The sequence below is a fragment of the Podarcis melisellensis genome (assembly GCF_964234715.1).
Source record: "Podarcis melisellensis genome assembly, chromosome: 12".
Classification (NCBI taxonomy): domain Eukaryota; kingdom Metazoa; phylum Chordata; class Lepidosauria; order Squamata; family Lacertidae; genus Podarcis; species Podarcis melisellensis.
In genome coordinates, this window is record NC_138544.1 from 42,102,149 (window position 1) to 42,120,005 (window position 17,857).

Consider the following 17,857-nt stretch of genomic DNA (forward strand, 5'->3'; position numbering starts at 1 on the left):
ATAGCTTCTACTCCCGTAATTAGTTCCTGTTTGTTCATTTATGGGACCATGGTATTCATTACATGGCCTTTAATAAATCCTATTCCTGAAGGGTCTTACAATGGCCTTTAATTTGTCCTGTTGATATGGGATTAAAATGTCCTCTAAATAGGTGGAACATTTTTAAAAAAAAATTATTTTATGAGTGCAATTGTAATGCCTATTTAAAAAACAGCTTTTGGTCTGGCTGCAAAGAGGAAACCAGTAATTTAGCTAGCTCCTACTTTCCAGGACACAGAAACTGACTGCTTAAAAGCCCATTAAATAATGTCATGGATTTTTGAATGGACAGAAGCAAACCTATTACAGGGCAGAAGCTGAAAATAAGTTTATGTGTGCAATAGTTCTGAAAGTCCTTATAGTGCTCACATGAAAAATGAAATATTATTTTTTAAAAAAATGTGTTATTTTGCTATTTTATTTTTTAATGATATGAACCAATATTGTTTTATTTCTTCCTAAAAAAATAACAGAAGAAGAACAATGAAGCCAGCAAAAGTGAGAATTAAGGATCAACCGCTATATTCCTCATTTAATGAAAAGAGGAAAAGTAAACAGGGCTATGAACCTGGGCATATGCTTTTATTGCCTTCAGCTCCAACAGAATCTGTTGCACAGTACTCTTTAGCCCTTCCATCAACAAATAAAGATAGAGTACTAGATGAAATGGACGTGCTTAAGAATATAACTGTTCATCTAAATGAGGTAGGACAATCACTGAATTTTTGCATGTTCATTGCATCTTGACTGTTGAATTCAGTATGCCAACATAGTTTGCATCCTAAATTCCTCCGTCCAAATGTTTCCTTTAACTAAATAATTAAAATTGCAAGAATTAATAGGAATTCCTATCTGAGTGGACAATATTAACTACCAAGGAGTTCAGAACCCTGAAAAGCTAAGCAGCTCATTAAAACTCAATCTATTCCTGGTAATATACCAAATCATATGCATCCTAAAAACTTGGTGCTAGTATCATGGCTAGGAAGAATAGCTATTATAAAAATTGTAAAACCTAGAATCAGTTTCTTCTTTTGAAATTACGCTATCATGGTTCTTCTCAGTGTGGAAAGAAACAACTGATCCTAACCACTGCTTTTATCTACAGAAAAGAAATAAGTGAATTTAAAAACTTAGTTTCTGCTGTGAATTATTTTGTTGAAATAATTTTTAGTATAATTTTTTTATTTGTATTAATTATTATATAATTTTTTATTATACATATACAGTTTGCTGATACAGTTGTACCTTGGTTTAAGAACAGTCCTGTTTATGAATGATTTGGTTTACAAACTCTGCAAAACCGGAAATAGTGTCCTGGTTTGAGAACTTTAACTCAGTCTAAGAATGGAATCCGACCGGTGCGCCTCGGTGTAAGAACGGTTTCAGTTTAAGAACGGACTTCCAGAACGGATTAAGTTCGTAAACCAATCATGCTGTTTGCCAAAGTTTTTGATACCAGAATTTTGAATTGTTTTTGGAAAGAGATAAATGTGTGTATCACAATTATTAGTTAATCTGTCAGTTGTTGCTAGAGCTACTGTTGTCATTAGAATTAATTTTTATTAATTTTCATTAATAACAATCTAATGGAGGCCACATTAATACAATACTAAATCATGCCAAATCACAATACAATAAAAAAGCAAATTAATCAGTTCTGAATTCAATATTTTTGGATGACTTCCCGTGTTCTGGTTCTGGAGTTGATTTTAATCCTTGGTCCTGCTGCAGTTCTCTTAATTAGTCCAAATTCCACAATGCCAATCTTAAACCTTTGTTTTAGCAGTCACTAGTGTGATGACTTTCATTCGTATTTAATAAATCCATATCCATTAACTTGCAGAGGGATTTTATATCCTGTAGTTTCTGTGTGAAATTATTGTTTACCTTCTTCTTTTCATATTGTAATCAATCAATCAATCAATCAATCAATCAATCAAAAACTCATTTCTAAGTACACCACAACTCCATTTTCCCTCTCCAAAACTTGAAAGCACTCCAGCTTCACTTATGTAGCGTTCCAGTTACGATACCGAGAGTCCTCTCCAGATCAAAACCTTGGCACTGATTCATTTAGCGGGTTATCTTTCTCCTTCATACAGAACATGTCTGTTTCTTAAGTCCAAATTCAGATCCATCTTAAAAGAAACAGAAGTACTTCCACTCATGGTGACCGCATTGGAGAGTTTCCAATACGTACAGTGCTACACATTCTGCGTCCCTGCCCTCGCATTCCATCAGAGCGGGAGGCAGTTATTGGATGATCCACGAGTGAAAGCTCTCCTACCCCAACCTGGGGGGGGGGGTGTTTCCGAGGATAATTACTCCCAGATTATCCTTAATTAACTGCACGGCTGGCATACGCTATTGTGGGATCCATTGTTTTCCATGGTGGGAGCGCTGGAACGAGCTACTATTGTCAAACATTGGAAAGATTTTAAAAATAGACATTCCTTGAGTTTCTGCTTTTATGCTATGCTAATATTAGAAATATATAGCATTGCAGGTAGTCTCAGGGAGAAAGATATAGATATAGATTTGGACATTTTGTTGTTTAGTCGTTTAGTTGTGACCCCATGGACCAGAGCACACCAGGCACTCCTGTCTTCCACTGCCATTTGGACATTACTAAATGATTATTGTCTGCCCTGTAGTTGAAAAAAATATGGAAGTCCCTATCTGTCCTTGCAAAGAAAAATATGCTTAAAATTGACCACAGATGATTCCAAACCCTACTTAACTGTATAATCACAGTGCCATAGAGGCTGTCTGGAACAACTGTCTTACCTCTGTATGGCAGGGAAGTGCTGCATATCTGACAGATATATTATAAAACAGTAGCAGGCAACTTCCAGCCTACATGCCTGTTTAGGCTGGTGAGGCCCTTTAACCTATGAGTCTCTTTTGGCCAAACCACACCCACCTCCCCTATTTCTGAAGTCATCTATGACTTTGTATGTGGAACAGTTAAAGTGGCTGGGGCAAATGGGTTTCCAGGTACTGCCATTCAGCTGACTGGCAGTGCTTGAAAATCCCTGCTCTCGGTACTTGTGCATCTCTTTGCTTGGTTGATTACCTGTGCTTGCAGAGAGCTGTGTACTATCAGCTGATAACTGAATCATAGAATCACAGAATTGTAGAGTTGGAAGGTGCACCAAGGGTCATCTAGTCCAAACCTCTGCAATACAGGAATCTCAATTTGATCATACATAATAGATAGCCATCTAGAGTCCACCACTTATTGCGGAAATCTGTTCCACTGTCAAACAGCTCTTACTGTCAGAAAGTTCTTCCTGATGTTTAGTCAGAAGCCTTTTTCTTGTGACTCCATTTGACAGTCCTTTAGCTATTTGAAGATGGCTATCATTTTTTCAAAATATTTCCCCATGATCCAACTGCTTGTCGGTGTGGACAGAGAATCCTGAGGAGTGCTTTGAAGCTTCCCCCCCCCCATCAGCTGACAGGGCTTCAAAGCACTGCATTGGGCTCCCTGGAAGCACTGGCAATCAGCTCCTTGGTGATTCTTGCAGGGAGCCATGCACAGTGCTTTGAAGCCCAGACAATCAAATGATGGGGGATTCAAAGCACTTTGTGGGGTGCCTGATGATACTGTGATGTCAGATGATTGAAAGGTGGGCAGTCCTGCCTATCTATCATACTTGGGCTAGGGGGATAGGAAGTTGATAACTGGTTCCGGCTGATGCATCTAGTTCCCACCACTGTTGTAAAGTGTTAGCAAATGATGTTAGATCCCAAGAAGTATAAAACTATTTTTCATGTTCCAAACTAACTTATGACACAATATTATTCAGCAACTATTCCACCTGCCTGAAACATAAACATTTGTACAATATACCACTGTCTTTATCGTCAGGTAAAACAATGACTTTTGGCACCAGGCATCTAGTATAATACAAGTAGGGTATGACTAGTGAGAGATGGTAAAAATCATTTGGCACTTTCTGCAGCTTGTACAGACAATGGAAGGTGTGTATGCAAATGAAGAAATGAAAGAAGAAGAGGCAGCGGCGGCAGTGGCAGCGGCGGCAGGGGAACCTACAGTACCTGTATGTTTATTGAATAATTTCACATATTCTTTGAATAGGTTTCATGTATGCTAGTTGTGTATACTGTATTGATATACTGTCTTACAATAGTATATAAATATAATAGTTCTTACAAATAGTTGCTGAAGAATGGATAACTGTTGACTTCCAATTATGCCGTGATACTTTTTTGTCCTAAACCAAGGATGGGAAATGACATATCTGGGAGCAAGATGTGTCCCTCCAAGCCTCTCTTCAGCCTTCACTATTCTTCCCAGGTCATGCCCCCTTCCTTGGTCACACCCCTCACTGGTCCTCTGTGTCATCCTCTTTGGGGGTTGGCTGGAATTTGTCCTTGAACTGTGACAATTCATCTTGCTTATTAGGATGGTGGATAGAAACCTATGACTGCAGGTACAAACTTCTGAGTTCTGTGTGAGTGTAGCTTACTGAACAAAAGCAAGTCAAATTTGTTTGCATCTAGCCCCACCCACTTTAGTCACTTGTTCTGCAAACCACTGGCCTGTGAACTCCACTCCCATTCTAAACGATGCAATGGTGTTAAATATTTGAACAGCCCTTTGTTCAAAAAGTAGATGTTACACAATTTTCCACAATATTTCTCCCCAAATACTAGATTCAGGAAAGGGCAACCAAAATGATCACGATGCTAGAACATTTCCCCTATGAGTAAAGATTACAAAATTTAGGGGCTTTCTAATTTAGGAAAAAGACATGTAAAAGTTTATATGATATTGATCCCTCTCTAGTGCTAGTATCTGATGCTAAAATCCAGTGTAATCTGATGAAGCTTAATATTAGAAGATTCAGGGCAGAGAAAAAGAAGTACCGTATTTCTTTTTAATTCAGTATGTGGTGGCCATGATGGCCAGACCTGCTGCCAGCATCCACCTCTTACCTTTAATGTTGCAGGTCTGGCCATCATGGCCATCACTTAATGAATTCTGTCTCTTGGTTATCAGATTTGGAAGAAATACTGTAAGGTTGCAGTGGTGGCAGAGAATAACTATTTATGCTGCCATATACGGTAATAGGCTCAATAATGCATTTTATTAGTTTTTCAGTGAATGCCACTCTCCCCTGAGTGAGTGCCTGAGGGCCCTGCTCCTTCCTGCCACTTACCATCTGGCCCAGGGCGGGGCCTGACAGGCCTCATAAGGACTGCGTGGTGCTTGCTGCCTGCTGCCCAGGAGGACTCCCCTGAGTGAGTGCCTGAGGGTCCTGCTCTTGCCACTTACCATCTGGCCTGGGGCGGGGCCTGACAGGCCTCACAAGGACTGCGTGGTGCTTGCTGCCTGCTGCCCAGGAGGACTCCCCTGAGTGAGTGCCTGAGGGCCCTGCTCCTTCCTGCCACTTACCATCTGGCCCAGGGCGGGGCCTGACAGGCCTCATAAGGACTGCGTGGTGCTTGCTGCCTGCTGCCCAGGAGGACTCCCCTGAGTGAGTGCCTGAGGGCCCTGCTCCTTCCTGCCACTTACCATCTGGCCCAGGGCGGGGCCTGACAGGCCTCATAAGGACTGCGTGGTGCTTGCTGCCTGCTGCCCAGGAGGACTCCCCTGAGTGAGTGCCTGAGGGTCCTGCTCTTGCCACTTACCATCTGGCCTGGGGCGGGGCCTGACAGGCCTCACAAGGACTGCGTGGTGCTTGCTGCCTGCTGCCCAGGAGGACTCCCCTGAGTGAGTGCCTGAGGGCCCTGCTCCTTCCTGCCACTTACCATCTGGCCCAGGGCGGGGCCTGACAGGCCTCATAAGGACTGCGTGGTGCTTGCTGCCTGCTGCCCAGGAGGACTCCCCTGAGTGAGTGCCTGAGGGCCCTGCTCCTTCCTGCCACTTACCATCTGGCCCAGGGCGGGGCCTGACAGGCCTCATAAGGACTGCGTGGTGCTTGCTGCCTGCTGCCCAGGAGGACTCCCCTGAGTGAGTGCCTGAGGGTCCTGCTCTTGCCACTTACCATCTGGCCCAGGGCGGGGCCTGACAGGCCTCACAAGGACTGCATGGTGCTTGCTGCCTGCTGCCCAGGAGGACTCCCCTGAGTGAGTGCCTGAGGGCCCTGCTCCTTCCTGCCACTTACCATCTGGCCCAGGGCGGGGCCTGACAGGCCTCATAAGGACTGCGTGGTGCTTGCTGCCTGCTGCCCAGGAGGACTCCCCTGAGTGAGTGCCTGAGGGCCCTGCTCCTTCCTGCCACTTACCATCTGGCCCAGGGCGGGGCCTGACAGGCCTCATAAGGACTGCGTGGTGCTTGCTGCCTGCTGCCCAGGAGGACTCCCCTGAGTGAGTGCCTGAGGGCCCTGCTCCTTCCTGCCACTTACCATCTGGCCCAGGGCGGGGCCTGACAGGCCTCATAAGGACTGCGTGGTGCTTGCTGCCTGCTGCCCAGGAGGACTCCCCTGAGTGAGTGCCTGAGGGTCCTGCTCTTGCCACTTACCATCTGGCCTGGGGCGGGGCCTGACAGGCCTCACAAGGACTGCGTGGTGCTTGCTGCCTGCTGCCCAGGAGGACTCCCCTGAGTGAGTGCCTGAGGGCCCTGCTCCTTCCTGCCACTTACCATCTGGCCCAGGGCGGGGCCTGACAGGCCTCATAAGGACTGCGTGGTGCTTGCTGCCTGCTGCCCAGGAGGACTCCCCTGAGTGAGTGCCTGAGGGTCCTGCTCTTGCCACTTACCATCTGGCCTGGGGCGGGGCCTGACAGGCCTCACAAGGACTGCGTGGTGCTTGCTGCCTGCTGCCCAGGAGGACTCCCCTGAGTGAGTGCCTGAGGGCCCTGCTCCTTCCTGCCACTTACCATCTGGCCCAGGGCGGGGCCTGACAGGCCTCATAAGGACTGCGTGGTGCTTGCTGCCTGCTGCCCAGGAGGACTCCCCTGAGTGAGTGCCTGAGGGCCCTGCTCCTTCCTGCCACTTACCATCTGGCCCAGGGCGGGGCCTGACAGGCCTCATAAGGACTGCGTGGTGCTTGCTGCCTGCTGCCCAGGAGGACTCCCCTGAGTGAGTGCCTGAGGGTCCTGCTCTTGCCACTTACCATCTGGCCTGGGGCGGGGCCTGACAGGCCTCACAAGGACTGCGTGGTGCTTGCTGCCTGCTGCCCAGGAGGACTCCCCTGAGTGAGTGCCTGAGGGCCCTGCTCCTTCCTGCCACTTACCATCTGGCCCAGGGCGGGGCCTGACAGGCCTCATAAGGACTGCGTGGTGCTTGCTGCCTGCTGCCCAGGAGGACTCCCCTGAGTGAGTGCCTGAGGGTCCTGCTCTTGCCACTTACCATCTGGCCTGGGGCGGGGCCTGACAGGCCTCATAAGGACTGCGTGATGCTTGCTGCCTGCTGCCCAGGAGGACTCCCCTGAGTGAGTGCCTGAGGGCCCTGCTCCTTCCTGCCACTTACCATCTGGCCCAGGGCGGGGCCTGACAGGCCTCATAAGGACTGCGACGTGCTTGCTGCCTGCTGCCCAGGAGGACTCCCCTGAGTGAGTGCCTGAGGGCCCTGCTCCTTCCTGCCACTTACCATCTGGCCCAGGGCGGGGCCTGACAGGCCTCATAAGGACTGCGTGGTGCTTGCTGCCCGCTGCCCAGGAGGACTCCCCTGAGTGAGTGCCTGAGGGCCCTGCTCCTTCCTGCCACTTACCATCTGGCCCAGGGCGGGGCCTGACAGGCCTCATAAGGACTGCGTGGTGCTTGCTGCCTGCTGCCCAGGAGGACTCCCCTGAGTGAGTGCCTGAGGGTCCTGCTCTTGCCACTTACCATCTGGCCTGGGGCGGGGCCTGACAGGCCTCACAAGGACTGCGTGGTGCTTGCTGCCTGCTGCCCAGGAGGACTCCCCTGAGTGAGTGCCTGAGGGCCCTGCTCCTTCCTGCCACTTACCATCTGGCCCAGGGCGGGGCCTGACAGGCCTCATAAGGACTGCGTGGTGCTTGCTGCCTGCTGCCCAGGAGGACTCCCCTGAGTGAGTGCCTGAGGGTCCTGCTCTTGCCACTTACCATCTGGCCTGGGGCGGGGCCTGACAGGCCTCACAAGGACTGCGTGGTGCTTGCTGCCTGCTGCCCAGGAGGACTCCCCTGAGTGAGTGCCTGAGGGCCCTGCTCCTTCCTGCCACTTACCATCTGGCCCAGGGCGGGGCCTGACAGGCCTCATAAGGACTGCGTGGTGCTTGCTGCCTGCTGCCCAGGAGGACTCCCCTGAGTGAGTGCCTGAGGGCCCTGCTCCTTCCTGCCACTTACCATCTGGCCCAGGGCGGGGCCTGACAGGCCTCATAAGGACTGCGTGGTGCTTGCTGCCTGCTGCCCAGGAGGACTCCCCTGAGTGAGTGCCTGAGGGTCCTGCTCTTGCCACTTACCATCTGGCCCAGGGCGGGGCCTGACAGGCCTCACAAGGACTGCATGGTGCTTGCTGCCTGCTGCCCAGGAGGACTCCCCTGAGTGAGTGCCTGAGGGCCCTGCTCCTTCCTGCCACTTACCATCTGGCCCAGGGCGGGGCCTGACAGGCCTCACTAGGACAGTGTTACTGCAGGAGGGGCACAGAGTGTTTTTACAATGCTTTTAAAAAATTTCTTTTGGATTTTTTGTATGTGGGGGGTGGGGGTGGGATGGATGTTTGGTTGGGTTTGGGGAATTATTTTTTTATTTTGATGTTCTTGTAATTTTTACATTTTTTCTGTTTGTATTGTTTTATTAGTTTTGTTTGTTTGTATAGGTTGTTATTTTGTTCTTAGGGGGAGGGGTCAGGGCTGCCGGGGAGTGGGCCCCAGCCCACAAAATGGCTGGGACATGTTTCACAGGGGGGAATGCACTGGGACAACCGATCTCAGTGATCACGGGTAGGAGGAGGAGTTACGCTAAGACCAGACCATGTCATTACAGAGGAGGCAGGTTTAGTCGTTGTCTGAGGACTATTTCTACCTCCGGGTCTGGTCCTGACCGGATGGATACTAGAATCAGCAAGGGATACCCACATGACCTGAAAGTGTTGCTGTGCAATGCCAGGTCAATGATTCATAAGACCACTGCCATCCATGACTTGATCATGGATGGAGGATTTGACCTGGCATGTGTGACAGAGACTTGGTTGGATGAAGCAGATGGGCCTGTCCTTGCCGCTGCTTGCCCACCAGGTTTCTCTTACGCACAGCAACCCAGGTCATGTGGGCGGGGAGGGGGGGTTGCAGTGATTTTTAGGAAGTCATTAGTCTGCACCAGGCGTCCTATTGGGAAGACCCAGTTTTCTGAGTGCATGTTCTGGAAGTTGGGCAATAGGGGCAGTACAGGATTCCTACTGGTGTACCGACCTCCCCGCTGCACCAAGGATTCCCTGCCCGAGCTGCTTCAGGTCGTGGCGGATATGCTCCTGGAGACACCTAGCCTGGTTGTCCTGGGGGATTTTAACATCCATGCCGACACGACCTTACAAGGGGCCGCTCGGGACTTCGTGGAAAGCATGGCCTCCATGGGGCTGTCCCTGAATAAGTCTGGCCCAACTCATAGCCACGGACATGCCTTAGACTTGGTGTTTACCTCTACGGATGCTGGTGATCTGACATTAACTAAAAGCGAAACAAAAGAAGTGCCATGGTCAGATCACTTCCTGGTGCAACTGGACTTCTCCGCAACCCTTCCCCTCCGCAGGGAGGTGGGACCGATTCGGATGGTCCGCCCCCGCCACTTAATGGATCCAATTGGCTTCCAGAGAATGGTAGGGGATGCTCTATCCCAAGTTGATGGCCTTTCAGCTGATTCCCTGGTGGCCCGCTGGAATGCGGAGTTAACCAGGGCTATTGACTGTCTGGCTCCGAAGCGCCCTCTCCGACTGCATGGAGCCCGGACAGCCCCGTGGTTTTCCCCGGAGCTGAGGGTGATGAAACAATCGTTGAGACGGCTAGAGCGCCGGTGGCGGAAAACTCATTCTGAATCAGACCGGACACGGGTTAGAGCTCAACGTCGAGCCTACCAAGTGGCAATGGCGACGGCGAAGAGGGCCTTCTTCACCGCCTCCATTGCATCTGCAGAAAACAGCAGCAGGAGACTTTTTCAGGTGGTTCGCAATCTATCAGAACCACCTGTACCACCGGGGCCTGGTAGGGACCCCAAGATCTCCTGCAATGCTTTTGCAAAGTTTTTTGCAGATAAAATCGCTCAGATTCAGAAGGAGGTAGACTCCACCGTGGGAGCAGGGCCAGGGCGGGAGAGTGCTAGAGTTCTGTCTGGTCCTGTTACATGGGATCAATTCCAATCTGTTACCTCCGAGGATGTGGACAGGCTGCTTGGACGAGTGAAACCGACCACCTGTCTCCTTGATCCTTGCCCATCCTGGCTGATAAAAGCGAGCCGGGAAGGGCTGGGCGATGGGCTCTGCGGGGTGGTGAATGCTTCCCTCTGTGAGGGAGCCTCCCCAGACCCGCTGAAAGAGGCGGTCATTAAACCGCTTCTTAAAAAAACATCTTTAGACCCGGCCAATTTGGCCAACTATCGCCCAGTCTCAAATCTGCCATTCTTGGGCAAGGTGATTGAGCGGGTGGTTGCTGAACAACTCCAAGCACGCCTGGAGGAAACGGACCATTTGGATCCCTTCCAATCGGGATTCAGGCCTCACCATGGGACTGAAACTGCCTTGGTCGCGCTGGTTGATGATCTCCGGCGGGCTAGGGACAAAGGTGAGAGCTGTTTCCTAGTTCTGCTGGATCTCTCAGCGGCCTTTGACACCATCGACCATAACATCCTTCTGGACCGTCTAGAGGGGCTGGGAGCTGGGGGCACTGTTATACAGTGGTTCCGCTCCTTCCTCCTGGGCCGTGTCCAGAAGGTGGTGGTGGGGGGTGAGTGTTCAGACCCCTGGGCTCTCACTTGTGGGGTGCCTCAGGGTTCTGTCCTCTCCCCCATGCTTTTTAATATCTATATGAAGCCGCTGGGAGAGATCATCAGGGGGTTTGGACTGGGTGTTCATCAGTATGCAGATGACACCCAGCTCTACCTCTCCTTTAAATCAGAACCAGTGAAGGCGGTGAAGGTCCTGTGTGAGTGCCTGGAGGCGGTTGGAGGTTGGATGGCGGCTAACAGATTGAGGTTGAATCCTGACAAGACAGAAGTACTGTTTTTGGGGGACAGGAGGCGGGCAGGTGTGGAGGATTCCCTGGTCCTGAATGGGGTAACTGTGCCCATGAAGGACCAGGTGCGCAGCCTGGGAGTCATTTTGCACTCACAGCTGTCCATGGAGGCGCAGATTAACTCTGTGTCCAGGGCAGCTGTCTACCAGCTCCACCTGGTACGCAGGCTTAGACCCTACCTCCCCGCAGACTGTCTCGCCAGAGTGGTGCATGCTCTAGTTATCTCCCGCTTGGACTACTGCAATGCACTCTATGTGGGGCTACCTTTGAAGGTGACCCGGAAACTGCAATTAATCCAGAATGCGGCAGCTAGACTGGTAACTGGGAGTGGCCGCCGGGACCACATAACACCGGTTCTGAGAGATCTGCATTGGCTCCCAGTACGTTTCCGAGCACAATTCAAAGTGTTGGTGCTGACCTGTAAAGCCCTAAACGGCCTCGGTCCTGTATACCTGAAGGAGCGTCTCCACCCCCATCGTTCAGCCCGGACACTGAGATCCAGCGCCGAGGGCCTTCTGGCGGTTCCCTCATTGCGAGAAGTGAGGTTACAGGGAACCAGACAGAGGGCCTTCTCGGTAGTGGCGCCCGCCCTGTGGAACGCCCTCCCATCAGATGTCAAAGAGATAAAGAATTACCTGACGTTCAGAAGACATCTTAAGGCAGCCCTGTTTAGGGATGTTTTTAATATGTAATGCTGTATTGTTTTTAATACTGATTGGGAGCCGCCCAGAGTGGCTGGGGAAACTCAGCCAGATGGGCGGGGTATAAATAATAAATTATTATTATTATTATATTATTATTATTATTATTCTCTTAACTTGCTTCGTTTGTTTATACCAGGGAGCTCAATTAGCTTTGCTTAGTATAAGGGACGCGGGTGGCGCTGTGGGTTAAACCAGAGAGCCTAGGGCTTGCCGATCAGAAGGTTGGCCGTTCGAATCCCCGCGACGGGATGATCTCTTGTTGCTCGGTCCCTGCTCCTGCCAACCTAGCAGTTCGAAAGTACGTCAAAGTGCAAGTAGATAAATAGGTACCTCTCTGGCGGGAAGGTAAATGGCGTTTCTGTGCGCTGCTCTGGTTCGCCAGAAGCGGCTTAGTCATGCTGGCCACATGACCAGGAAACTGTATGCCGGCTCCCTCGGCCAATAAAGCGAGATGAGTGCCGCAACCCCAGAGTCAACCATGACTGGACCTAATGGTCAGGGGTCCCTTTACCTTTACCTAGTAGGAGAATTTACATGAGAGTGATTGTCTCCACAGCTAGAGTAATCTTTGAATTCCACAAAGTGACAAGGGAAATTTATGTTTTATCATGCAAATGGCATCAGGACCTGGGGAACAGGAGAATAACTTCCTTCCTAGTTTGCTTGCATTTTACTGAAACTTGCTGCTAAGTAGACCATAGGACTGAAATCTAACTAATTGCCTCATTCCTTTCATTTTACAGAAAATGCAAATATTTAATTTGAAGCAAAATAGCTGGTTCAATATGTTAAAAAATTAAGAACTGAAACAAAGCAAGTATGGGTTTCAGAAGTATTTTAACCAAATAAAGATTACATTTTAAAGAAATTAAAGTCAGAAAACGCTGTAGAAATGTTTTCTCCCTTTGCTAGAAGGAAGAACATGAAGATATGACTACTTTCCTGATATGTTGTTCACAACTCAGTAACCAGTTAGATTGTGCACTTCGTGAAGAAAAACAAGTATGTACTATGAAATATGAACAATAAATATAAATTTATTTTGCTGTTGGATTTGCTTTCTCTCTGTACTTGGTAGGTTTTCGTCTTATTCTAACATAATATTTAGCCTGTTCTCTTACCAAGTGCATCTGGAACTCAGCACATTTCCCAATGCTATGTGTGTAATTTGACTCTTCCCTGAGCAATGTGAACACAGTGCTATTGTGGTAAATAGAAAGAGAGTCTCTCTCTTAAGGTGAATTCACTGTTGATCCTAGTACATACCATTCACAAGCAGGAATTGGTTACATATGCATGATGAAATCCCTGGTTGATGCCATATCCAGTGCAGATGAGACAACACATATATTTCAGCCATTAATCAGCCCTTGAGAGCGAATGGAATGAACAGAATATTCTATTGTGAATAAGACAAATACCCTCTTTTTCATTTAAGCATGACCCTTATGGCAAGGACAGAATAAGCTTATTAAAATAGAGTAGCCAGCTAATCTTGTAATAGGAACATTAGCTGATATGACTGAGGATGATGCATTAAAATTCATCATCACTTGTTATTTTGTTATTGTCAGCTCTGTTCCATCCCCTGGTCCCAGCAATTCTCAAAACCCAAGGTGGTCTCAGAGTGCCCCAGATGGGGAACTTACACAAAAGAGTTCAATTGCCCCCTTCATTATAGTACTGCACTTAAGTTCTCATTTGATCTTGAAGTCATCACAGAATCAGTGGTGTACCTAGGGGTTGGCTAGATTGGTCATTGCCAAGGGCACAGGCCATGAGATGTGTGTGCAAAATGGCGGCTCTCTGCCTCAGAGTGGCTAGGAGCCCACTGGCCCACTTTTGTGCTCCCTGGACCACTCCTCCACTGCTCTGTGTGGTCAACATTTCCTTGCCAAGAACACAACAGACAGGGAGGGAGGCACCGATGCAGCTCCTTGTAAAGGGGGCAAGGGAGCCTAGGTACACCTCTACACAGAATGAAATGCATGTATGAAAAGGGTAGTTATTTACTGTGAAAACCTTGTGTTATATGTACAAAGATAATTTTTTGGTGTTAAATTGTAACAGAAACACCTAGTGATTTTAATTTTCTTTCTTAGATATTAGACTCATTGCTTCAGGTAAGAAATTCATTCATTTATTAATATTTCTAAAACCTGTTGTATTTTTTGAAAAAAAATGTAATTTGTAAATGCCTAATTTTATTTATTTATTTTTCTTCAAGTGGTTTGAAAAGGAGGTCCGTGAGATGGAAGAGGTAAACTAACATTTGGAAAGTTGGTTGATTAGTTTTGATAGGAAATATATATATTGTTGCAGTATAAAGCATTGTTACAGTGAAAAGCATTTCTGTATATGCATTGCTGCTGCTTATTTATGACTAACTTTACAGCATCCATTTCAGTGGAGTTTACTCCCATGTAAGTTTAAATAGCTTTGCTAATTTAGTGATTGCTATTTAGGTTGCATGCATCTCTTGAGTGTGCTCAAGTACAATATTAGCATTGTAAATATGTTTGCTTGTTATACATATGAAAAAAACAACACAGAAATGTTCAGCTTTTACATAAGCACTCCATGCAGTGCTGGGGCTTGGGATGCCTCTCCCCTATCCCATTCCTGCAACCTTTGCTATGTGGTTTAATAGTCTGCTGTAACAGCAGCTGTGCATCAAGTCAAATATAAGAACATGCAGAATAGAAGGGGAGCTGTTCGATAAGGTTTCACAGGGAGCAGAGCAAGGTTTGTTTGTTGCTTTAGCCTGGGTTAGGCTTCCATTGAGAAGTTTTATAGTTGATCCACCTCTTCCTGACCTGTCATCAGGGCTTTGAGCTGGATCATTTGAGGAATGAGGCATCCTCCTCATGAGTAGGGCTTAGTGAATGTTGTCCTCATGAGGGCCAGGCAGACCTGAGCTTCTGATTTTGATTTTCTTATAAAGAAGAGCCTCTGCTCCTGTAGTCCTGGGTTTGAACTTGATGGGTCTGAGCCCAGTCAGGGTGTAACTGTTGCTTTAACCCTGTAGCCACTTTGATTAGGGTATCTTCTAAGATGGTGGGCTCAGGAGAGTTATTGTTCTCAACTAATTCAGAGTTTTTCAACCTTTTTGAGTCCATGGCTCCCTTGACCAACTACATTCTTTCTGTGGCATCCCTGTGAGGCTCAGGAGCCCAGTTATGTCACCCCTTGCCTGCAGAGCTGGCAACCTCTAGTCCTTTTTTGAACCCCCTTTTGGAGTGTTCCCTTAGTCTCCTCTCCCCTCTCCTTGGGAGTCCTCTGGGCAGCTGCTGTTGCCACGCCCCCATGCCCCAAAGAGAGATGCCTCCTCACACTGCCCCACAGGGGCCTTGGACTTGTCTGTCCATTCCCAACAGCAAGGACTGGCAGACTGGCTGGCTGGGCTCCCTCACCCGCTTGCTGGTCAGGGGGTGCTGGTTGTCTCAGCTCCTGGCAACCAGCATCCCCTGACCAGCCCCAGAGGCACCATTCGCCTGGGGAGCTTGTAGTCAGGGCTGCTACAGTAAACAGCACACAACCCTTTGGGAAGCAGAGACATGAGAGGGCATCAGAGGAGGGAGGGAAGGAAAGAGGGACAGAGGCTAGTGTTGCCGGCAGCACTACTGACTATCATTCAAGGCACTCCAGGGTTGAAAACCACTGCTCTAACTTTATCAGTACTGGGGTCAGTACCTCTGAGGACTTGCGTAGCTCAGGTCTGGTCCCCCAGTTAACAAATAACCTAAATTAATAGGATAATATATTGTGCTAATATGTTGATATCTATATTTCAGATAGGCGAGGAAGAAATGATTCCAGATTGGCAAATTCCAGTAGCTGATAAAAACATATCAAATAACATTACTAAATTACGGAACCGCATCCAAAAGCTTGAAGATTTGAAAGGCCGTATTCAAGAACTGCCCAAGCTTATCCAGCTTTCTGCTCCTAAACAGTAAGAGTGCTGTGAAATAGTTAGGTTTAATAGCAATAAAATATAGATTTGTTATATGGATTATTGAAAAATATTTTATTAGACCTTTCCATTTCCTGAAGCACAATCAAGGTGTTTGCTTAACAATCATGAAAGACTAGAAACTATCACATTATCACCATCTTCGTACCTCCTTAAAGGTCTAACTTAACAGTATGAGGGGCTGAAGAATTCTGAAAAACCCCCCAAAGTATTTGTTGTTTGGTTGGCTGATTATATCTTGTTATGAGTCTGTTTCCAGAACACTAAAGATTAAGCATGAGCTATTTCCTATGTAGTATTATAGTGGATTTTATTAGTAAATATAAGAATGCATTTTTTTTTACCAAATGTAACCTAATTATGTAAAATTAGAAATTTTATTTTTTTCAAAAACTGACTTTCAGATTATAAAATTAGATTTAATATTTATAATATTTAACATTTTGACAAATACTTCATATTTTGACAGTGAAAAGAAAAAACCATTAAGCCCTGTGGCTCCTGCTCCAAAAGACCCAAAACGTATTATTGAAGGTAAGGATTGTGATTTAATATGGAGACAAAGGAAGCAAAATATATGTTTTGAGTGGAGTATGAGAAATAAGCCGTGGAGCATGCTGGACAGGTCATGAGGGGGCTGAAGGAAGCTAGGCTAACAAGGTAGGAAATTGGGGACATGGAAAATAATATATAATTTGCCTTTTAAAAAATGGAGTGTAATCTTGATTTATTTGAAACTGCTTTCTTTAAATAATTATTGTATTTATATTAATTTGTCTCCTTATTTTCATAATGATTTTTGTAATTTCTTCATATGTTATGGATGGAAGAATTTGTCAGTTTTGCTTCTCCTGGTTTTTCCACATTTCTTTAATAATTTGCATATTTGTATTTTTAAAATCTTTACAATCCCCCTCCATGATTTTTGTTTGAATTTCTCTTAATATAACACATTTTTAGCAGTTTTGAATAATGTACACATTTTCAAGCAATTTCTCATAACATAAAGCACATTGTATTTTATTTTCATTTATATACAGTATTGCATTTTCTGAAAGTGATAAGCACTGCGCATGGTGTGTGTGGGGGTTATATCCCTGTCTTATGTGCAGGGAGAAGGCATGCAACAAGGTCTCAGTCAGTTGGCTACTCTTCCTTAGTCTGTTGGCTTTATATGCAAACTGAATTGAATTTATCCCCCATACCTAGTATATATATGTGTGTATGTATTCTTTGTATTAAAAACAAAATTAAGCAAAGAAAACCACTTTGCTAGACTTGGAACTACAATATTTGGTTGAGGCTTGGAGTCAATGAGATTTACTAGGAGTAAGTTTCATAAATGGCTACTGTCATCTAGAGGAGCACTGTTAGTTGTCCCTCATGCTACAGCGGCCCAGCTGGCCATCGCTAGATATCAGGCATTTAGTGCTGTCAGGCCCATACTCTGGAAAACACTTTGGTAGGCACCCATGGTTTTGACTTGAAAGCTTTTTATGCTGACAGACCTTTTCACCTGTTTAAACTGATTAGCCATTCGCTTTAATGATTATTTGTATTGCCTTTAATGCTGTTTTGTTTTGTTGATGTACACCACCCTGATACTATGATTTGGCGGTATACCCATCTTACAGCACCAATCCCATTTGAAATAAACTGCAAAAACTGCATGTCGGCTGAGAAAATCAGAGACATTTCTTCCTTTTCTCCTCTTTTGGTAGCAAGAAAGAAAGACTCCCAGAAAGGTCCTGATGGCCCTTAGTTTCTCAATGTGCACCAGAGTCATTATTTCTGGTACAGTCTTTGTATGTTGAAGGGTTACAAAATGGAGTCCTTCCTGCTTCCTGTCGCTGGAGCACTGCTGTTGCTGTCCTGGTTGGATAAATGATGTTTAAGGAGAAGGATGTATGTGTTGGGGGTTAGGGAGTTGTAGAGCTGGGTAGGCGCAAGGGAGGGGGTGAGTGCAAGGGAGTGGGGCTGGGCAAC

General features: G+C 46.9%; 1 protein-coding gene across 6 annotated transcripts in view; it reads left to right on the forward strand.

The window, feature by feature from the left end:
• CCDC7 (coiled-coil domain containing 7) overlaps window positions 1-17,857 on the forward strand; it is a 154,177-nt gene that overhangs the window by 6,531 nt on the left and 129,789 nt on the right. For 5 of the 6 annotated variants that reach the window (XM_081931350.1, XM_081931346.1, XM_081931349.1 and 2 more), the window contains exons 3-9: window positions 513-744; window positions 4,011-4,109; window positions 12,808-12,897; window positions 13,998-14,018; window positions 14,123-14,155; window positions 15,690-15,850; window positions 16,341-16,405. In XM_081931350.1, the coding sequence (XP_081787476.1) occupies window positions 523-744; window positions 4,011-4,109; window positions 12,808-12,897; window positions 13,998-14,018; window positions 14,123-14,155; window positions 15,690-15,850; window positions 16,341-16,405 (691 nt within the window). In that variant the 5' untranslated portion in view covers window positions 513-522. The remainder of the gene's footprint in view (window positions 1-512; window positions 745-4,010; window positions 4,110-12,807; window positions 12,898-13,997; window positions 14,019-14,122; window positions 14,156-15,689; window positions 15,851-16,340; window positions 16,406-17,857) is intronic. The other variant, XM_081931348.1, reaches the window with a different exon arrangement.